This window comes from Sciurus carolinensis, chromosome 3, assembly GCF_902686445.1.
Source record: "Sciurus carolinensis chromosome 3, mSciCar1.2, whole genome shotgun sequence".
In the NCBI taxonomy this organism is placed as follows: Eukaryota; Metazoa; Chordata; class Mammalia; order Rodentia; family Sciuridae; genus Sciurus; species Sciurus carolinensis.
This window is the reverse complement of record NC_062215.1, coordinates 138,885,375-138,906,142: the sequence shown is the minus strand read 5'-3', so window position 1 is coordinate 138,906,142 and position 20,768 is coordinate 138,885,375. Positions and strand designations below refer to the sequence as shown.

General features: G+C 35.0%; 1 protein-coding gene across 3 annotated transcripts in view; it reads right to left on the bottom strand.

Moving 5' to 3' along the window:
• Gls (glutaminase) overlaps window positions 1-19,956 on the bottom strand; it is a 78,874-nt gene extending 58,918 nt beyond the window's left edge. For all 3 annotated transcript variants that reach the window (XM_047543637.1, XM_047543638.1, XM_047543639.1), the window contains exons 1-4: window positions 19,334-19,956; window positions 5,655-5,751; window positions 5,177-5,298; window positions 544-673 (exon numbers count right to left, since the gene is read on the bottom strand). In XM_047543637.1, the coding sequence (XP_047399593.1) occupies window positions 544-673; window positions 5,177-5,298; window positions 5,655-5,751; window positions 19,334-19,719 (735 nt within the window). In that variant the 5' untranslated portion in view covers window positions 19,720-19,956. The remainder of the gene's footprint in view (window positions 1-543; window positions 674-5,176; window positions 5,299-5,654; window positions 5,752-19,333) is intronic.
• Between the last annotated feature and the right edge of the window lie 812 nt (window positions 19,957-20,768).

Below are 20,768 nucleotides of genomic sequence, written 5' to 3'. Positions count from 1 at the left end.
GGTGGTACTGGGGGTTGAACCCAGGGGCACTCTGCACTAAGCTACACCCCCAGCCCTGTTTAACATTTTATTTTGAAACAGGGTCTTACTGAGTTGCTAAGGCTAGCCTAGAATTTATGATCCTCCTACCTCAAACTCCTGGGTCACTAGGATTACAAGTTTGTGCACCTTACCTGGCTTCTAGAGGACTTTTTAAAACTAGAAACATTCTATTTAATGTTCAAAGATATCAGATCTGCAGAAATTCCCAATAAGGTGTTTTTTTTTTTAACTAATTAAAAATTTAAAAGTCATCTCAATCATTCCGAAATAAAAGAATTCCTAAACTTGGGTTCTTTTTTAGCCAGAATAACAAAGTTAAATATTTTAAATACTGAAAAATATTAAATCCAGCAGAGCTTGATATAACTTAAACTTCTTAATTAGCAAAACCATACAATAAAAAAAAAAAAGACAACTACACAATTTTACTCTCTATACTTCAAATTAAGCTGAATGTATGAAGTGACAGGGTTAAGAAAATATGCACATAAAAAAAATTACCTTTCCTCCAGACTGCTTTTTAGCACTTTCATATAATTCATCAATGTGTGAGGTAAAAGACATAAAGTCAGGAATGACAAACTTTCTTCTAAAGGCTTGTGTCAACAAGACAATGTTGCTTTGAACACATCTGTAGAATGTGAGGAAAAAAATTAATAGACTGGGTGTTTTTCAATTATTAATACTTGGTAATAACAGTATTTATTAGGAGAATATTTACCCTATATTTTAAGAAGACACAAATTCATCATTTTCCCCAACTAAATTCTATAAATTATAGTCTTTCTACATTATTTCCTTTCCTTCTAGCAGTCTTTCATGTAGTTGCTTGTAAGATGAACAGGTCAGAAATAAATTAGACGTGACTAAAAAAATGTGTCAAAGACTGAAATGACAGAGCATTTTACCATTCTAAGTATGAGGACCACCTGAAACAAGTTACTTGTTTTACCATAATAGACAAACATTCAGTATGACATCTGGATAACAAAAATGAGACTTTAAAATATTATAGGTATGATCTACTTACTTTTCAGTTAAGGAACTTCAGACATAATATTTCTTAGTTCCTATATAACTAGTACTAGTATTTCACAAAAAATATAAACATTTTGCATTTTAACATATTTTACCTGAATTATATTTTGAAAAATTTGTATTTCTAGGTGAGTTGGAGATAAAACCAATTTGATTTAGTCAGATTACTGAATAATTCTTAAATGATATATTTGTTAAAATGTTTATAAAATAATATATAATTTTAAATAAAATTCTGTACAAACGAAATAGTACAATTTTATATTATTTGAATCACCAAAATGCTAAATTACATTATTCTACTCAATGTAAGATATGTACTACACTGTAGATAAAAATGTTTTACCATTAAAAACTATTTTAAAGTCATGGTAAACCACGTGTATGAGAGGGCATAAAATCTGATCATTTAAACCAATATTCTGCTTTGATCTAAAAAGGATTTAAGCCAGAAAGTCTGTATATTAATGTAAACTTAAGAGTTTTGTAAAACAGATTACTCTGAGTTTAAGGTACTCTTTTTAAGGTTTTTAAGTCTCAGTAACTCAATGACAAAATATCTGATAAAGGAAGACTTGCTATACATGGATATCAAGCCACAATACCAACTGTAACAAATCCTCAGGATGAGCCTTTATAAGGAAATATTAAAGTAAACTATTACTATGAGAAGTTATTCATGTAACTGAATTCCTCAGAGATGAGTAATATGACGATACATTAGCAGCTTCTTTGAAAAAGAGAAAAAAATTGCATTTTTAAAAAAACAGCTAAGTTGTAAGTAAGAGTGGTCTTATTTAGTCCTCAAAACATCAACATTTTGTAAAGAATTTCCCCACTTCACAGATGATAAAATGAGACTCCAAGAGGTTGAATTATGCCCTAATCATAAATGGAGAAAAGAAGTAGAGATCCTCAATATTTTTTTAGTCTGATAAATGAGAAATTTTAAAATCTCAGTGTTTTAATTCAAGCTGTTCTAGATTAAACATCAAATTAAATTAAAAACCAACTTTCATATTTTAAATATTAATAAAATTCAGAATATGTATTCATCTGGTCAACACAAAATTGACATATAACTTTAAAATAAAATCCTAATACAAAAGGTTCTTGTTTCAGTGTCAAGAATCTCCCCATTTAAAAAAATTATAATCATAATTTCTACTTATGGGTATATTAGTTAACATCCAGAACTGACAAATATTTATTAAACTTTGATAATTTCCTTCCAGTTTTAATGTTAACTTAAAATATATTACTATTGCTTTAGAATTTAATATTTAAAATGTTTCAAACAGCTTCTAAAATTCAACTTGCAAATATCAAAACTGCAAAGGATATATAACAAAGAACTATTTTCTCAAAGGAAAACACTAAGATAATTTCTGATCTTAAATTACCGCTATGTCAAATCAAATATATGCCACTTTTCAAGAATTATAAGTAAGCAAGTATGAGAGTGCCAAGCAAATTTACATCATAACCTACTACTATTTTAAACTAATCAGCAACTTCAAAAGGAGGATTTATAATTAACAGTCAGAGAAACCCACTTTGGTTTTTGTTTTTTCCCTCTAGCAAAAGGTGCTGGCAAAGCTGTAGAAACATCCTTCTCTAGTATATGACTAACAAATTTTACCTCTCACAAGAGTATCTAATTGCATATGATGAGTGTTCCAAATATTAAGGTTTTTCTTGTGGGTTATTTCAATATAGATTTCATCAATCTATCCAGAAAATTAGAAGTCATATAAGATGAGCTCTGAGAAGGAGCTGTTCAGTTTTCTTATCTGTAAACTGGGAATAGTCATTTTCTTTCCCTCTATACATAAATACTTTAACAACTATAATGTGCATCAGTGTTCTACAAAATATTTCTCACAAAATTTTTCATTAGTAAAATAACATAATAAACAATAAACTTTTTAGAAAACCAAACAATATACAAAATGCAAAAAATCATTCGTTCACTTTCTCCAAAGTAAAAAAAAGACCAAATAACTACCATCACACATAAAAATAATTCCAATACCTATAGGGTGAAAAAATGCATAAACAAATAAAGAATTCATTTTCAACACAAATATTTTCATTTCTATTAGTTTTAAGAATTATTAGCATTAAAAACGATTGACTACATAGATAGGTACAGGCAGTCTCCAACTTTCAAATAGGTTATGCTCTAAAAAGTATGTTAGAAGTCATTTTCCCATGTTAAAATAAGTCAGAATAGTTGTTTCTCAGATTACCTACAAAGACTAAATACATTAACCTACAATGAATTTTAAGTATAATCCCAACACTTTTGACTTCAACCAAATCTTCCCACCTTTAAAAACATTATTCCTCCGGGAAAATGAATTTCATGTTTTAACATTCTTCCCCAACTGTATAGAGGTGAGATAGTTTATTTTTAACTACACTAGCTAGCTAACTACTTATGTTTGAAAACAGAAAAGGAATATCTCTGGAGTAATCACCCTTCCAGGTGACCTGTAAAGGTTACTATTCAGAGGTACAGAGTCATTTCATTCTAGGGATGAAAAGAAAAATCTTATGCCTATGGCTTGCTTATATATACCACTAAGCATTTGCCAAGTTGGGAACTGCCTATATTACAATCGTAGATTTTAAATTAAGGTAATTATTATCTTTTAATGTAATTACAGATAGAAAATTATATGATTGTGGTTTCCTGGCTTCATAATCAGACTATATAAATTGCTTTAAATTTCATATTTAAGCATAACAACATGTATGAAGCACAAAACATTTTAAACAGTATTAAGCATGTAAGATACTGTTTCCATTTTAAATTCCAAAGCCAGTTTCCCATGAAATCCACAGATCTACCTATAATCTCTTTGACAACTATGCTCACAATAAGCCAAAATAACTTCCTAGAGAGCATCATAATCAAGAGTACTTTACACAGATAGTTCATGAACACTAACAATAATACGTTTTACTGCAAAAGTACAAATAATCTAGAAATGAATTTGCCTCCACAAAGACACCATTTCTGTAGACTCAAAATTTCCAACATCAATTGCAAAGTAGACCTATATAAAGTGGATCTGTATAAAGGTCAGCTGAGCTAACAGAACCAAGAATCTCCCAGTGAAAAGAAAAGAATCCAAAACTGTCAGCCACACTTCACAGCATATCAGGAAACTTCAGAGAACCTTGGTTAAATATTTATCCCTTTAGATGACTTATTATTCCAGGATATTCACAGGAGATTATGTAGGACAAATCATCCAATTCCCCAAATAAACTTTCAAAGTAGACACAAATTCTTCAGATCCACCTCTACAAAAACCTATGTCTTATAGTAGTGCTTTCAGTTTTATGCTAGTTTCCACTCAACTATTAATAGTTTAAAATACTATTTGACTCTTTAGTCAAATATGTTGTCCATTAAATCTTTAAGTAATCAAACTAATAGGAGCACACAAACCAAGATAAATAATAAAGATATGCACATAAACGAGTGCCAAAATATTTTTATTCAAGGTTTTTTAAGCTCCAATATTCAGTCAAAGCTTTAAGCTCTAAAGCTGTCTTTAGTTCTTAACTGATTTGAGGAAAATGAAAGTTGCCAAAAACCTATGCATTAATATGTCAGAAGAAAGGAGGGAAGCAGACAATGCACATATGTATACCTAAGGAATACAGGGCTGTCTGAAGCCCTCTCATTTTATGATGTCATCTAAATCACCTGATGGGAAAGAACTAGAAATTATGCTGAGAAAGCCTGCAAGACATGTAGATAAACTGGAGATCAACATAAGCAACAACAGGACAAAAGATGTGCTCTATTCAAACTAAATGCAATCTCCAGGTAAGATAAATTGGAAATATCCATGGCTAAATTTCTTACAATAGATTTAAAGACAGTTTATTTTTTACCCAGTATATTTTATAACCTTAATGTATACCATCACTGTTCTTCGAACAAATGATATTCTAAATCCCTATTTTTAGTTACATAAGAAGTAGCACTGGCTTTCAAAGATGCAATTTTGTTTTAAAAGCAAAATCACCATATAGCATAGCAAATCACCATTAAAGGTTTGGCAGAAATTTTTACTTTTTAAAAAGATCTTTGTCTAGCATGACACCATCTGATGTTGTTTGAAGAGTTAATCTTAACATATCCATACACTCTTTCAACCTGGGATCAGACGTTCGCAATCCTGTAGATTTGAGTGCCTGTTTTTAAAAAAACAAGAGTTTGTAAATATATAGTGCAAATAATGTATATGCTTATTCCAACTACAAGTTTTTATTCCTGTATATAAAAACTTCTATCCAAGACTTGAACATGTATGTGGCATTTGTTGCACTATTACCCACTTTCTGGACAAGTTTCTCATTGTTTCTTTCATTTTCTTTCACTGATTACCTTGAAACAAGCATGATAAAAATTCGAAAACATAGTAAGAGAAACAGTGTCAGTCAGAATCTATACGTCATGACCTTTACAACTACATTTCAGTAATACTCTATTACTGATTTAGTATTACTAACTTCTTAAAAAGTTTAGATAAAAAAATATAAAAACTTACTGTAATAAATTTATGAACAGGTATTTTTTCTTGTCCTTCTGCAATTGTATAAAACAGCAAATCTTCCAAGCTAGGTAACAGACCCTGCTTTATTTTACTAAAAGGGGAGGAAAAAATACAAAATTAATCCTTGTTGTGAACATTCTAATGGATTTTAACTAAGTCCATTATTAAATGATCATTAAACCAGACTATAGCTGATCTACTAAGACTACAGTCATAATAAACACTGATTTATTGAAATCAAATAAGTAGCCCTAGAAACCACACTAGAAGTCAAATAAAAAATGATTCATTAATACACAGATTTTTTTTAATCTCAGGTTTTAAATCCTGATGAACAACTCTATCTAGTGTGCTAATACCTACCCATCTATTATGGTAAAACCTTCCTTTATGACCCAGTACATAATATCACCCAATACTAATGACAGAGTTCAATATATGTCCAAGGAAGAGTCAATAATTTGTTTATTTTTTTAAAATATAACTATATCTTTATTATTCAAACAGTGAATCTGATTGTGAATCTGGGAGAGACAGCAATTAAGAATTGGACAGTAGTTATGATCAAGTGCACAAGTTCTTGAATCCTGGCAGTAATAATAGTTGTGTAACCTTAGTGTTATCTGTAAATCTGTGATTCAAGTTCCTCATATGAAAATGAGGGATGGATAATAGTGCCAATCTCATGGGCTAGTGTGAGGATCAACTGGCTCAGTACATTCAATACCTTTAGAACACTGACTAATAGAGTAAGTACTCAATTGATGGTACTTGTAGTTATTATTTCTAAAGTAATGTAGGTTTGCATATAACAAATCAAATTCCACAAATTATAAGGATTAGAAAAAAATCTGCCATAAAAATACATTAAAATCTTAATTAACCAAACGAGTATTACAATAAAATACTAAGATTAAGCAAACTTTTAAACAGGAAAGAAAATTTTCTTATCCATTGAAAAACTTTCAAGTAGGCAAATTATAATGAACCTAATTAATGTTTTCTCTTCTAAGAAACTGAAAACATATTTCATTATTCTGAACATCAGTGATTTATATATATGTGTATATATATATACATATATGTATATTTTACTTGTCAATGAACCTTTATTTTATTAATTTATTTATACAAAGTGCTGAGACTAGGGGAGGGGATTGGTCTGCCTTAGATCTGTTATCCCTATAATAGTACTATAATAATTCCTCACCTATCATGAGTCATTAAACTGTCTGGGGGAAACGCACATACAATGTGTCTATGAATAAAATATTTAGAAAGGACTTTACCTGTATTTCAAAAAAGTAGGAGAGAATATGAGAAAGAAAAGAGAATATTCACTTTCTTAAATTTAGAATGTAATAAACTCCAGACTAATCATAGAGATAATGGCAAGTTTTATAGGAAAATTATGTGCATTACTTTTATTTTTTTTAAAAAAACTGTCATACAGGATAAGTACTTTCAAGATTATGTTTTTGTGCTGTTGAAAACCTTTTCTAGATGACTAATAATAGTCCTGTACTTTATAAGACCACACATATTTAATTATTTCATAATATACTCAGCAGAATACTATTAGAGGTCCACATATTTCTATCTTAAAAGATGATGGAAAATAGTTCAAGAACAATGTACATTATACATATATATATACACATAATTTATCCTAACAGAAACATTAATATTGCATTAATATTATTCTTGTTTTCAAAACTGCTACATCAACTTTTATTTTTAAAATTAACCTTAAAATATATGAATTTCACCCCAATATTTTTTTAAAAAAATAGGATTATCACTTTAAAAATTTAATGATGTACCTGAATATATCCCCAGAAACAATTTTTGCTCTTAGATAACTTTAAAAAATAATCTGCAATATTTTAATAACAAATTAATTGATCTCTTATGTTCTAGATCCTGTGCTGCTTTACATGTACTTTAATCCTCCAATGATCTTATGGTAGAGGGAGTATTATACAAAGTACAGTATACTAGTACAAACTCAATACATTTATTATTTATTGAAGAAATGAGTAGCTGTATCTCCATTTTACAGATGAAGAAACAACTTCAAAGAAGTGAGAAAACTTCCCAAGGTTATACTATGGCACAGATGGTTTTAAAATCTCTATTTCTCTGAATTCAGAGCCCAAAGTGTTTACCACTATACTATACTGATTCTCTTATTAAACTGTTACTATGTTTACAGGTACAAACAAGTTTTCTGAGTCTTACACTGATCTAATATCACTAGCACAGTTTAATAATCCTGATAACCTAATATTTAAAGAAAAATCAAACCAGCTGTCCAAAATCAGCAGATAATACCAACTACTTACAGATAATGGTTTGTCAGATAAACTTTAGATAGTGAAAGTTTATCATCTCAAAAAACTGCAGAATAAGCTTTCTACATATTTATCACACCAGTAAATGGTATTTGCTTTGCCTAAAAGCTATGTAAATAAGAAAATATACACTTCTTTATCCTATGGTACATAGTGCAAAAGAAAAAAAATTAAAATGACCATGTTATTGCCATAGCTACAAAAACGGTAAATATTTACCTGCTTTTGGTCAAGAAACCAATTTCTATCCATAGGAGAAAGAATTTTAAGTCATGCCTAAACACATATGCTCACAAAATACACTGTCAAAACTGATAAAAAGAAATTACTACCTATCTCAGCATTTAAAAGTTAAGACTCTGATTTGAGAATGAGTTAATTTCAATAGTTTGGTACACAAATAGAATGCAAATATTCACAATAAGCTTTCAAAAAGGTAGAAATTACGCCAAAGATCTTTGTTGTTTTGCTCCCTTTTCCTCTCCCCAAATTTAATGTTTTTATATCTTCACAACTAATGTATTTTACTTTTAAAATTCAAAGGTTGAAAACCATAGTTTTCAGACACTGTGTAGTAACTAGAAAAATCTCTCAGAAGTGTTTTTTTGTTTTGTTTTGTTTTGTTTTGCTTTTGAGGAGGTGGTTACCGGGATGCTTAATTTTGCTTTATTTTGAGACAGGTCTCACTAAATTGCTCAGGGCCTCACTAGAAGTTGCTGAGGCTGGCTTTGAACTTACAATCCTCCTGCCTCAGTCTCCCACGCTGCTGGGATTACAAATGTGTACCATCACACCCAGTGTATTATTTTAATGACAAAAAATAGATTACAGCAGACTTTGAAACTGTGTTATCAAAAAAAAAACCCAAACAAACAACAACAACAAAAAAAACCAGCCCAGCTGTGTACAGTGGCGCAAGCCTATAGTCACAACAACTCAAGAAAGAGACTGAGACAGGAGGATGGCAAGTTTGGGGTCAGCTTGAGCAACCCAGTGAGACCCTGTCTCAAAATAAAAAATAAAAAGGGCTGAGGATGTAGCTCAGTGAAGTACTCCTGGGTTCAATCCACAATGTCTGTCTTTCTTATACACACACACACACACACACACACACACACACACAGAATGAAGGAGAGAAGAGAAGGAAGGATGGACGGACAAATTTTACAAAAATGAAAAATACCATCTATAGCATCATGTCAGGCATTGTTCAGAGCATAGAAGGGGAAATAGGACTCCTGTACATAATAAGGAATTAAAAGAAATGACCTGTGAGATCCAGTCATTGTAAAATTATTTCACTGGGGGGAGGCATAATAATAAGATAAAGCTTTTTAGAAGAGGTGGAATTTGCACTAAGCCTGAAAGATGGGAGCAAGAAGCAAGGCAACACAATGGGATTTCTGGCAAAAGAAAGACTAAAGGTATGAAGGGAAATATTCTCTACATATTTACAAAGAACAGCAAAGAGGTAGAGCTCAGGGTATGTGTGAATTAAAATCATTTCTATTTGTAAGCTATTATAATATCTAATTTTTAAAGTTGAAAAAGACTTAAATAAATCAAATAAGAAATGAACCAAAAATGAGGAGAATACCCCCAAAAAACACACATATGAAGTTTAAATTTTGAGTCAATGAAAAGAGGCACTGTTTCTACCTGATCTACTGATCAAGAACCATAGGATAATTCAAACTCTTCCAACTGGTACCAAGTTCTGAATTTAACTTGCACCATCCCTAACTTTTTTCTTGTAATTCCCCAATGTAACTGACTAGATTTATTGACCTGTAAATAAATCCTGCTCTCTCGATTTCTTTTTAATGAACTATCATGACTTTGTTTACAATTTTCCTTTCCCTAAGTTTTCAATGTATTGATAATCATTCCAGTTGCTTTACAGAACTTTGCCCAACCAGATTGTCTACACACTTTTAGCACTCACGTACTGACATCACTAAGTTTGATACTTTTCTTATACAGCTTATTATGTGCTAAGCACTGGAAATACAAAGATGAACCAAGTACAATTGCTATTAAAGGAGAATGAAGACTACAGTAATGTGGCAAGCACTATGGCAGAAATGTAAGACTGGCAGTGCAGATGATGCCTTTAATTTTGGTTTGACTGGAGGGGTAGAGGAAAAGAAAGTTCCTAATTTACTGCAAACTCAATATGTCAGCTCAAAATCGTATAGATTAAAAAACAGGGGCTGGGGAGATACCTCAGTCGGTAGAGTGCTTGCCTTGCAAGCACAAGGCCCTGGTTTCGATCCCCAGCACCCAAAAAAAAAAAAAAACAAAAAAAAAAAACTATCAATGAAAGGAGAAAAATGAAAAGTAAATCTTTTCAGGGTCTTTTTCTTTGTAGCCCCTCAGAACTCTTAAAGCACAGTTTACCATAAATATTATATTGTGGTAAATGATCAAAAACGATCTTTTTTTAATTGTAATTTTAAAATGAGGTCTACTAACAATACAAAAAATATGCTGGTGAAGAATTCCTGTCCTCATTTAAAAATTATGATCCTTAAAAAGATATTTGGGGTTATCTTTAAGTTAGTTTATCATTCTGAGTTTAGAGTGATCTGATTGGTAACAAATATCCATTAACCACCAGTAAAATAGCAGATTAAACCTGCCAGTTTAAAAGCTGACTTAATGGTGGCGGGCCATATAATACTACTATGCCTCAGAATGCATGGCAAAGTGACCAATAATGTTTATCAGCTAAGTCATTTTGCCCTAAAGGTAATCAGTAATGGAATTTAAAAATAAAACGCATCTTTTAAGGTTTTACTGTTTATTAAAAAAAAAAAAGGATTTTACATCTCTAAACCCTATCAGGTAAATTAAGGTGGGTTAACTGTCCATGGGTTACAGATAAAGTCTCAAAGTTAAGCAACATTTCCTATGTCACACAACTCTTATATAGCTGAACCAGAAGTAATCCTAGAAAGTTGGTCTTTTGTTCATAGTCCCAGACTCCAGTTGCTCTACCACATTAACTATTCTCAGTTGTCAACACTCCATTTTAGTAGGAATAGTTGGAGTTTATTAAGAATAATAAAGACGAGGCTCCTAACCAAAATGCAAATGGGGATCTACTTAGGCTAAATGACTAAATTACTATTCTGCCTTATTAAAATCACATTCTATACAAAGAAAGGATGAGATTGTTTTAAATAAAGGTTTGTTTTAATTGAACTTTACTGAAGAAATTTATTCAACATCAGGCCACAAAACTAGCTTTGCACGAGTGGTCAGGATTTCCATAACAGCAATGGCAATTTGTCCAGATGGGCACAACTTCAAAAGTTTAACCCAGGAAACAGTCCACCTATCTCAAGTGGGAAGACTAGGACCTGGGCAGAACAAGTCCATAATGTCCTGCTCTATTAGTTTTTCCAATAAGAAATTTTTTTGGAAGCAGGGGTGCTAGGGATTAAACACAGGGTACTTTACCGCTGGGCTACATCCTCTATCTTTTTATTTTGAGACAGGGTCTCTAAATTGCTTAGGCTGGCCTCAAACTTGTGATCCTCCTTGCTCCAAGGATCTGGGATTACAGGTGTGTGCCACCACACCCAGATCAATTAGAAATTTCTTCAGCAAAGTATCCTTCAATAATCATTCAGGTGGAAAAATACAGACAGATATTATGTGAATGCTGTCACTGCAGTCACTTTGATACCATTATGACTTATTCAGAATAACTAAAAAATATAGGAAGAAGGCAACTTTCAGCTACACACAAGGAAAAATGAAATAGCTCTAAAAATGGAATGGGCTGCCTTCTACAGGAGTGAGTTCTTGTTAGGCAAGTATTCAATACGTAACCTGTAGCAATAACCTGTATAAGGGAAGAGGAAAAAAATTAAAAAGCAGTGAAGGAGATGGGCTTTTAAGGTCTCTTCAAATCCTGGACCTAAAACCGTAGTTAATTCATTGTATTTTGTTAAACTGCTAATGCACGAAAAGAAGGAAAAAACAGAACCAAAAAAAAAGAAAAAAAAAAAAAAAAACCCTATTACTATATGAACTTGGTTAGGTAATTTAATATCTTTCAGTATTATAAAACATATAAAATAGGGTGGAATAAGATGTTCTTTAAAGTCACTTCCAACTCTAATCTTCAGTTTTTGAGTTTAAAAATGGATGTCCTTCTAAATTTCTTTGAAAGTCACTCTGGACTTACGTACCTTTATTTTACATGTAAACTTAATCATCTGGGTTCTTAACTCAAAAACTCAGGTAAGTATTTAATATCACCATACACTTAAAAATGGTTAAGTTGGTGAATTTCATGTTACATATATTTTACTACTCTTCTGTTTAAATAAAAAGCTAATAATTAGGAATGGAAGGTGAGAATAAGGAAGGGCTGCTAAACTGGAAACAATGAAAGAGAGGAACAAGATGTAGCAACTGATACAAGACAGGAAGAACTAATCAGAATAGGAGAGAACCCTTTACAACTAGATAGTAGTGCAGGAATAAGCAAATAATAGCAGAAACTACCAGAGCCCATCTGTAAATGAAGATTCATGGAAAAACAACTACATTCTTTATTACCTATTGTTGATGGCTGCTTTGTACCTTAGTAGTTGTAAAAAGAGACTAGAGAGCCCAAAAAGTTGCATCAATCAACTCTTGGGCCTGTCACAGATAAAGGTTGCCAGCACTTATCTCAGAGCATCACTGTTTCATAACACAGTACAGTAAAGCTTCCTTATAGTAAATGTAAGTTGAAGAAGAAATGTTAAATTCTATTCTTTATGTTTTAATGGCAGACAAATATGTATCACTTTCTAAGGAGTCTCATACCAAGTATAGTTTAGAATTTTTGAAGTCTGAGGTTTGAGGGTACTAGTGAATGACTCGATAATGATAAACAGAAGTATATAAATCCATTCATAATTTTGACAAAATTTTTTTCAATGTAATGGTGATTACTATTCTTATACTGCCAGAAACAGGATATTAGGTCAGCAAACTAGACAGCAGAGGAAATTTACAAGTTTAGAATTTGATATATGAGGTTCCTCTTATTTTAGGAGTTTGCATCTTTTCCACTATTTTAGAAGTTTCCCACTTATAATAGGAAATCTTAAGAGTTAATTACAGGAGGCAGGAAATACAATACTCATTTTCACAAACTGCAACTACTAATGTTATTTTGGCTTATTTCCTTCTACGACTTTTTTTTTTTAAGTTTAAGGTCACTTGAGATCATATTTCATAGAAAATTTTGCATTCTAACCTTTGGTCTAATATTCCATTTATCTATATCCCTAAAAACCTATCTATATACATTTAAAGAAATGGCTAAATGGGAGACTTATACATGAATGTACCATAATTTACTTAACCATCCCATTAATGTTAAACACCATTTTTTCCCCCTTTTTCTTCAAAATGCAGAACACTGTACCAAACATTTTAGGGAATAAATGTTTCTTACAACTGAGCTTATTTTGTTGTCCTAAATTCCTAAATGCTCTGAATAATTAGTAACTCCTTCATACAACTAAAAAATTTGCTCTTCAGAAAGCTTCTACTCTTAATAATTCCTATCAAAAAAACCAAAGGAAGTGCCTGTCACTCAAAATATTATTTTAAGTTCAGTATCTTTAGAAGCCCAATCGGAAATTAGTAGACAAAAATATATTTCCAAGTCCTGAAAGCCATCAACTTTTTACTTATTATGCAAAATCAACAGTTCTACATTTTGAAAGCAGCACTTTCACTACAGAAATCAGTAGCAATAATGAACGCTATATACCAAGCATAGGATACTTTCCAAAGGAAGAGAAGACATATTAACATTTTTACTTCTACTGTGTTGTAGACAGTCAGAAAATTACCAAGTGTAGTCATCAGTCATATGCACTGTTTCATAACCAAAGCAATTTTATACTTGAGTAGATTCCAGGGTAAAATTGGAGTAATGGTGTTTCTATTTGAAAGCTAAGAGATGCTGACAATTAGTAACTATTTTTAGAAATATCTCTATTCCCTCTGCTTTCTTAAAGCATTCTTTTTACTAGCAGGTAAAAGACACAGGTAACTATAATCCTGATCTATATAGGATTTAATATGATTGAGCTCCTTCAAGAATGCAAATCCTACAATTTGACTTTCAGTTTCTACAGTCAAAATGCTTCACTTCAAATAACACAAGAACAAAGTAGGACAGCCTTTTATTGATTTCTTACAAATCATTCTTCAAAACCAAAGAAACCCACTAACATCTTTAGAAAAATTTTCAAGGTAACATTTGCCTTTACCAGACTACAACAGTACCCCCCACTTTTCCCATATATTATTGTCTCATCAAAAAGGTTAAATTCTATTTGGTAGTCATTTCCTGAGTTAGCTCATTTTGAGGAAGACAGAATTCTCTAGAAAATAATAAAAAGTCTAAAAACAAGAAGCTAAAATGCAGCGACGAATTTTGCTCTTTTAGTGAACTTCATCCAACTATTAATACAATTAATAGCATGTAATCCTTAATTACAGATCATGTACACACTTATCAATGGCCAATAGATATAATGTAAATACTGGGTTGTAAAATAATATTATGATATATAGTTACTTGTACTTTTTTCATGTGCCATTAATTAAAACAAAACCAATGGGGCTGGGAATGTAGCTCAGTGGTCGACATAAGCTTACCATGTGGCAAGGTCCTAGGTTCAATCCCCAGCATTGGGGGAAAACAACAACAAAAACTGATAACCATGACTTAGGAAAAAAAACTAATATTAAGGAAATCACGAATAAATAACTGCGAGGTTGATTAAGAAGACTGAAAATAATCAGATGTATTTTCAATCTTGATTTTAAGTGAACTGCAAATATGTTTACCTTTATATATTAAAAGTTAATGCTATAAGGATCACAAAAGCATTTGCCACCTATTTCAAAAGTGTTTCTTTCTTTCAATTCCAAACTACATTATGCTATATTTACAAAATATCTATATCACTTTCATTATTGGTACTATCAAATGGATCCAATCCAAAGTTTACTGAAATGTTTAAGTCTAACTTTGAAATTCAATTCTCACAGCAATGATTTTATTTGCCCATACTTCACATTTATTAAGGTTATGAACTATCAAAACATAAAAGCTATACTATCTGAAGCTAGCTGAAATCATTTTTGCTTGCACTTTATATTTAAATTTAAAAGATTTTACATTATGCTTACTGGCACAATTAAAAATACACTTTGAAATACCAAGACTTTGTACAGATATGCAAAAATAATTACTGCATAATAGGAATGTATTTTTTGACAGATACTAACAAACTGCTAGTACCCTTTAAAACAGCTGAACTAATTTATATTTCTACCAACAAAACAAGAGGTTCTATTTCCCAACTGTTTAGGATTACTTAAGACCTGAAAATCTTACAGGGGAAAAAGTGGTCTCATCATCATTGTTTTAATAAAATATTCTCAATCTGCACTATACATGAATAACCTATTTTGTAATGAGTATACATATACTGACCTTTTTACGGCCTAATTCCTCTTATATCACTTTTTCCTTTTAATTAAAAAATAAAATGTTCAAAGGAAAGGTAATCTAACAATGCCCCTTCATCCCCCTTCCTCTGGCCCTTCCCAAGGATCCTTCACTAAGAAAGAACATACACTTCAGAGATCTACAGGAATTAAGCATGGCCTGCTTGACAAAGATCATCCAAGTATGATAAAAACTTTTTTAAAAATTTTTTAAAGTCATTCAGGTTAAAGTTTTTGAATGCCATAACTTAGTCTGTGAATTCGCTATAATGTTCCTTTCAGTCCATTATTTTTTTTCTGGAAGAATGGTATTTTAAATTAAAACTCCAAAATTAACCTTACAAATGTCAAATAGGTTGAATTAGAAAAAGGATGAATATGAGGGTACACATTTGAAATTTGAAGCCATCAGATATGTGGAGATAAATGTGAGAACAGAGCTTGGATTAAAAACTGAGGTATTACCCACCCAAAGATGAGAGTCTAAGCTGAAAAAAAGGATGTGCTGTTAAGAATTTAGATATGTGGTAAAGGAGCAAAGGCCTCAGCCCCCACCCAGTGAGGAAAACCAAAAAAGAGCAAGAAAGCACACATAATAACTTTTTTTCTTCATTCCCCCCCCCCAGTACTAGGGATTGAACTCATGGGTGTTTTACCACTGAGCTATATCCCCAGTCCTTTTTTAATTTTTTGAGACAAGGTCTTGCTAAATTGTTTAGGCCCTTGATAAGTTGCTGGGCTGGTTGAATTTTCAATCCTTCTGCCTGTTTCCTCCTTCAGTGGGATCACAAGTGGGTACATTGTGCAGGGCCATAGTAACTTTTTAAAAATGAAGAGTCAAGCAATATTCTTTTTTTTTAAAGGACAGAATGAATGGTGGTAACAAAATTAAATAAAACTCCTGCAGGGAAAACTGAGCAAAGTTCACTACACTTTTCTATATGATATTAAGATGTCGGTTATATAATTTTAACTTAAATCAGATTAAAGGTGTGTGAAGGAGATGGTACAGACAAGGGTTCACATTGGTTCAAAGCATTTGTGGAAAAAAGATAATTAGATAACCTGCTTCTATTCAGTCACCTTGCGCAGTATAAATAAGGTTAATAAAATATAAAGACAGAACCAAGGAAAGACAGAACTTGTCCCAGTTATATGAACTAATGAAATTGCTATGGTTAAGCACTGAATTCACTCCAACCTTATTTACCAGCAAGGCAAAAAGGTAAACAATACAAATCAAGTAATTTGAGATGCCTACCAATTTTTCAAGGGAAATCTTTTCTGGAATCTAAAAACAAAAGTTCTCATGTATGAGCCTGAAATTCAAAGGCCAATGTCCTTGACAGATTTTACCTAAATGAAGAAATTTTATTCTCATTTAGTGAATAAACTCTTATGTGGCTCTTAACATATGCCAAACACTGTTCTAAACCTTTTACAAAATGGTAACTTTTAATTTTCACATAGTTATTTCCTTTAATAACACTATAAAATCTGGCAGAGTCCTGAGTGAGAGCTGGCATTCCAGGTGGACTGCTGATTGAGGTTGAGCATTAGAAAAGATAACAGGATCAAATGGAAGCTTACCTCCAGAATAAGAGAAATGTTTATCACATAAACACAAGATGAAAGGAATCAAAAGAAGAAAGCTACATTTGGAAACCAGATCATTCAAGGAATAGAAAAGTAAACCAAACTAAAAAGGTTTTTTTGACAACCTTTAGATCAGTGCTCTTCACTTTAAAGACAGCTGGCATTCACTCTTGAACCAAATCCTTGTTTGGAAGCTTTTAGGATTATCATATACCTGAATTGCTCCTGACTAGCTATTTTGGTGGGACACACACATAAACACCATCCATGAACTTCTCCCTTGATATAAGGTAAACAAGGTTATCTTAGTGGCACTTAAAACTCCCAGGGCATCTGAGCCTGAGAATTCCCTCCCTAAAAGGGATTTCTTTTTTGAAAAGGGAGGAAGGAAGAACAGGATAGGATATTAGCCAAAATAGTGTTTTCAAAGTTATTGCTGAGATGATTTCTTATTAACAGGCAATGAAACTAGAAACTTTGGGGTAACAAACCAAAAACTGGTTCAATGTCCTATCTGACAAAAGAAAATAAAGGACACTAGAGCCACTGAAGAGGGACAGAACCAAAGACATTTTCAATAGCAGTTCCCATCCTGCAAACTTTAATGCTAACTTTCAAAGGTAGCAACATTTTACTTTCTTTTAAGTTTGGGCACATGTATTTAAATTCTTATTACATGCCTGGTAAATCAGATGTTAAAATTGAATCCCAGATGGGATTAAGCACACCTATTTAAGTCTTTAAAACATGAGAGAGGTGCAAATTTAACAAAGGTCTAGTCTGTTTGGAAACACTTGAAGGGATTTGAGCCATCTAACCCAACACATTAAATAATGTGTACAAGGGCATAAGACTTCTTTGTGGCACAAAAACATTATCACTGATATACCACAAATTTTAGCCAATACCAAGTTTTTTTTTTGTTTTTTTTTGTTTGTTTGTTTTTTTTTTTTTTTTTTTTTTTTTTTTGTGGGTTGGTTGGTTTTAAACATTTTCAGCCTGGGAAAACAACTAGGAATGTTTTAGGAAGGTCTCAACTTCAATTACAGGAAACATTAAGCAGGCCTGAGTTGAAATTATAAGAATCACTTTCAGTTTGACTTAAGGTATTCTAGGGCTGGAAACAGTAAAAATAGTAAAAGAGAGACAAAAACAGTATACATTCTGTCAGGACAAAGTAAAAAAAAAAAAAAAAATAGGGCATAAAGAAAACAAACAAGTGAATGTTTATCAATGGGGGAGAGGTCTCAATTTATGTTACATGACAAAAGTATTCAGGAAACTGCTTCTCATATTAAGAAAAATTAATAAAGATTAAATTACTGTTATACACATTCAAGATGAGTCAATACCCTATCACAATTAAGTCACAAGACCTATTTTAGATTTTTTTCACTGGTAAAGGTTTTATCACATTTCATCCTGGTTATCTGGCTATTAAAAAAAAAAACAAAAAAAACTGTCCATCCCATGAAGAGACCAAACAGGGCAAAGTTGGTCCACAGTGCAAACAGGTGGTCTGTGCTGCATGCCTCATCTTTTCGGCCACATGACCCTATTCCTCCTAATCTCATTTCTGAAACATTATTTCCGGTGGCCCAGATGGATCTACAAACGCCTGAAGGAGTCGCCCCAGAAGTATTAAGTACACTGTCACATCTGGCTTACAGTAGGACGATGGTAGAGACCGAAGGAGGGGAGGCAGGGTGGAAATTCGAGCCTGGAAAAGCGACAAGTCAGGAAGATACAGGCTCAGCTCAACACCCGACTCCTGAGCGTCACTCCGTGGAGATATTCGTGTGGCATCACCCACGAAAGACTGGGCAGGCGGCCAGGTGGTGCAGCCGCGAGCCAGCCCGGGTGCCAAGCACGCGGCAGCGGCCTCTCGGGTCTGGGTGCAAGCCAGGCGAGCCACTCTGGACCCACTGCGTATCCACCCGCGCGACCCGCGCCGGGGGCGGAGAAGGGAAGTGGGAGCCCGGCAGAGGGGCGCAGGCGGGGAAGGCGCGGGCGGGGCCGGGCCTAATCACATGGCGCAGACGACGCAGGCCGCCCTGCATCTCTTTCTTTCTCTTTCGCGAACCTCGGCCCCCATCCCACCCACCCCACCGCAGCACCCACCCCCGCCCCCGAGCCCGAGCCCACAGCGGGACGAGGCCTCCTCTGTCTCGCGGAGACACTCACTTTTCGCCCGCGGCCACCAGCTCTTTGCCCTCGCTGTTGCCGAACGCGTCCGCCTCCCCGGGGCTGTCCTTGGGGCCGGGCGCCGGCTGGGCTGCGGGCGGCGACGCCCCGGACTGCGGCTGCGTGCCCCCTTTGCCCAGCTCCTGCAAGATCTCCGAGGGAGAGCTGGAAAGACGCCCTGCGAAGGGCCCCGAGGGCCGGCCGCCCCCACCCCACCACGGGTGGAGTCGCGCGGCGGTCACCGGGCCCGCGGCCGGCCAGCGCCCGCCCCGGGGGTGCCGGCACAGGGTGGCTAAGGGCTGCGCCCGCCTCAGAGCCGCGCTGACAGCGGCCGGCGGTCGGAGGAGCAGGTCCCGCAGCATCGCCGAGCCTCGCAGTCGCATCATGCCTCAGGGTCCGTAAGCGCCCGCTCGACAAGGAGGATGCTACGGGCGTGGGCGGCCGCTTTCCTCCGGGAACGCGGTCTCCGGCTAGGCAGCAAGAGGACAGACGAGGAAAGGTCAGAGACGTGGGTGTGGTTCCGGCTACGGCTCCTGCAGCTGGTGCCGCTGCCGCTGTTCAGGAAGATGCCGGTGGCCGCTTCTCCTCACACCGCCAAGGGCTCCGCACTGAGGCTGACGCGCTGGGGAGGGCCGGAGACATTCCGCGCTCACCCACCGAGGGCGGGAGGACACCGGCGGCCCGCCCCCTTCTCCTGCTCCGATTGGCTCATACCTTCGACCTATCTTCTGATTGGTGATAGAAGCAGTCAAATTTGTCCCGGCGCCGGGTGCGCAGAAAGTCGGGCGGGGCCTGGCGGGGGCGGGGCTTAGCGGGGGCGGGGCCTAGCGGGGGCGGCGGGGAGAGGAATCGAACTGACGTGTGAGGCTAGGGATCCAGGCCCAGGGTAGCTCATTGCCTCGTGCTCCCCCGGGCTACCGGTCTGGAGACTGAGGGCTTAGGGAATCTCATCATTTATGAAGCGGGTGGTTTCCTTCTGGAGTTGGGGCCTCTCGTTGTTGGGAAAACCTGTGAGCTCGAGCCCCTGCAGCCAAACGCTCGGCGGTCAGCGGGTTAGCCGGGGCTAGCGTCTGGCGGGGCCTTCGAAGTGCGTTTGACTGGTCCAAGCTTGGAGCTGGCCCCCAGCTATATGATCACGGCGTGAGACGACTCCCAGGGCCGCCGTCCCGCGAAGGCAGCCCCAGACTAGCTTCATCCTTCTCCCAAATTTGCTTGAAACTTTCCGTGGTTGGCTGCTACCCAGATGTGAAGTGTTTTGGAAAAAATGAGCAAAATCCTTTCAGCTATGCGGCTTAAGCCATTTAGAGAGTTGGGGTGTGGGTAGGGTAAAAAGAGGGAGAAATCCCGAATACAACGCCTTTCCTTTAAAAAAAAAAAAAAAGCCTTTTAATAAATGTATGCCACTATTTCAAAAATATTTTTGAACAGTAATGAT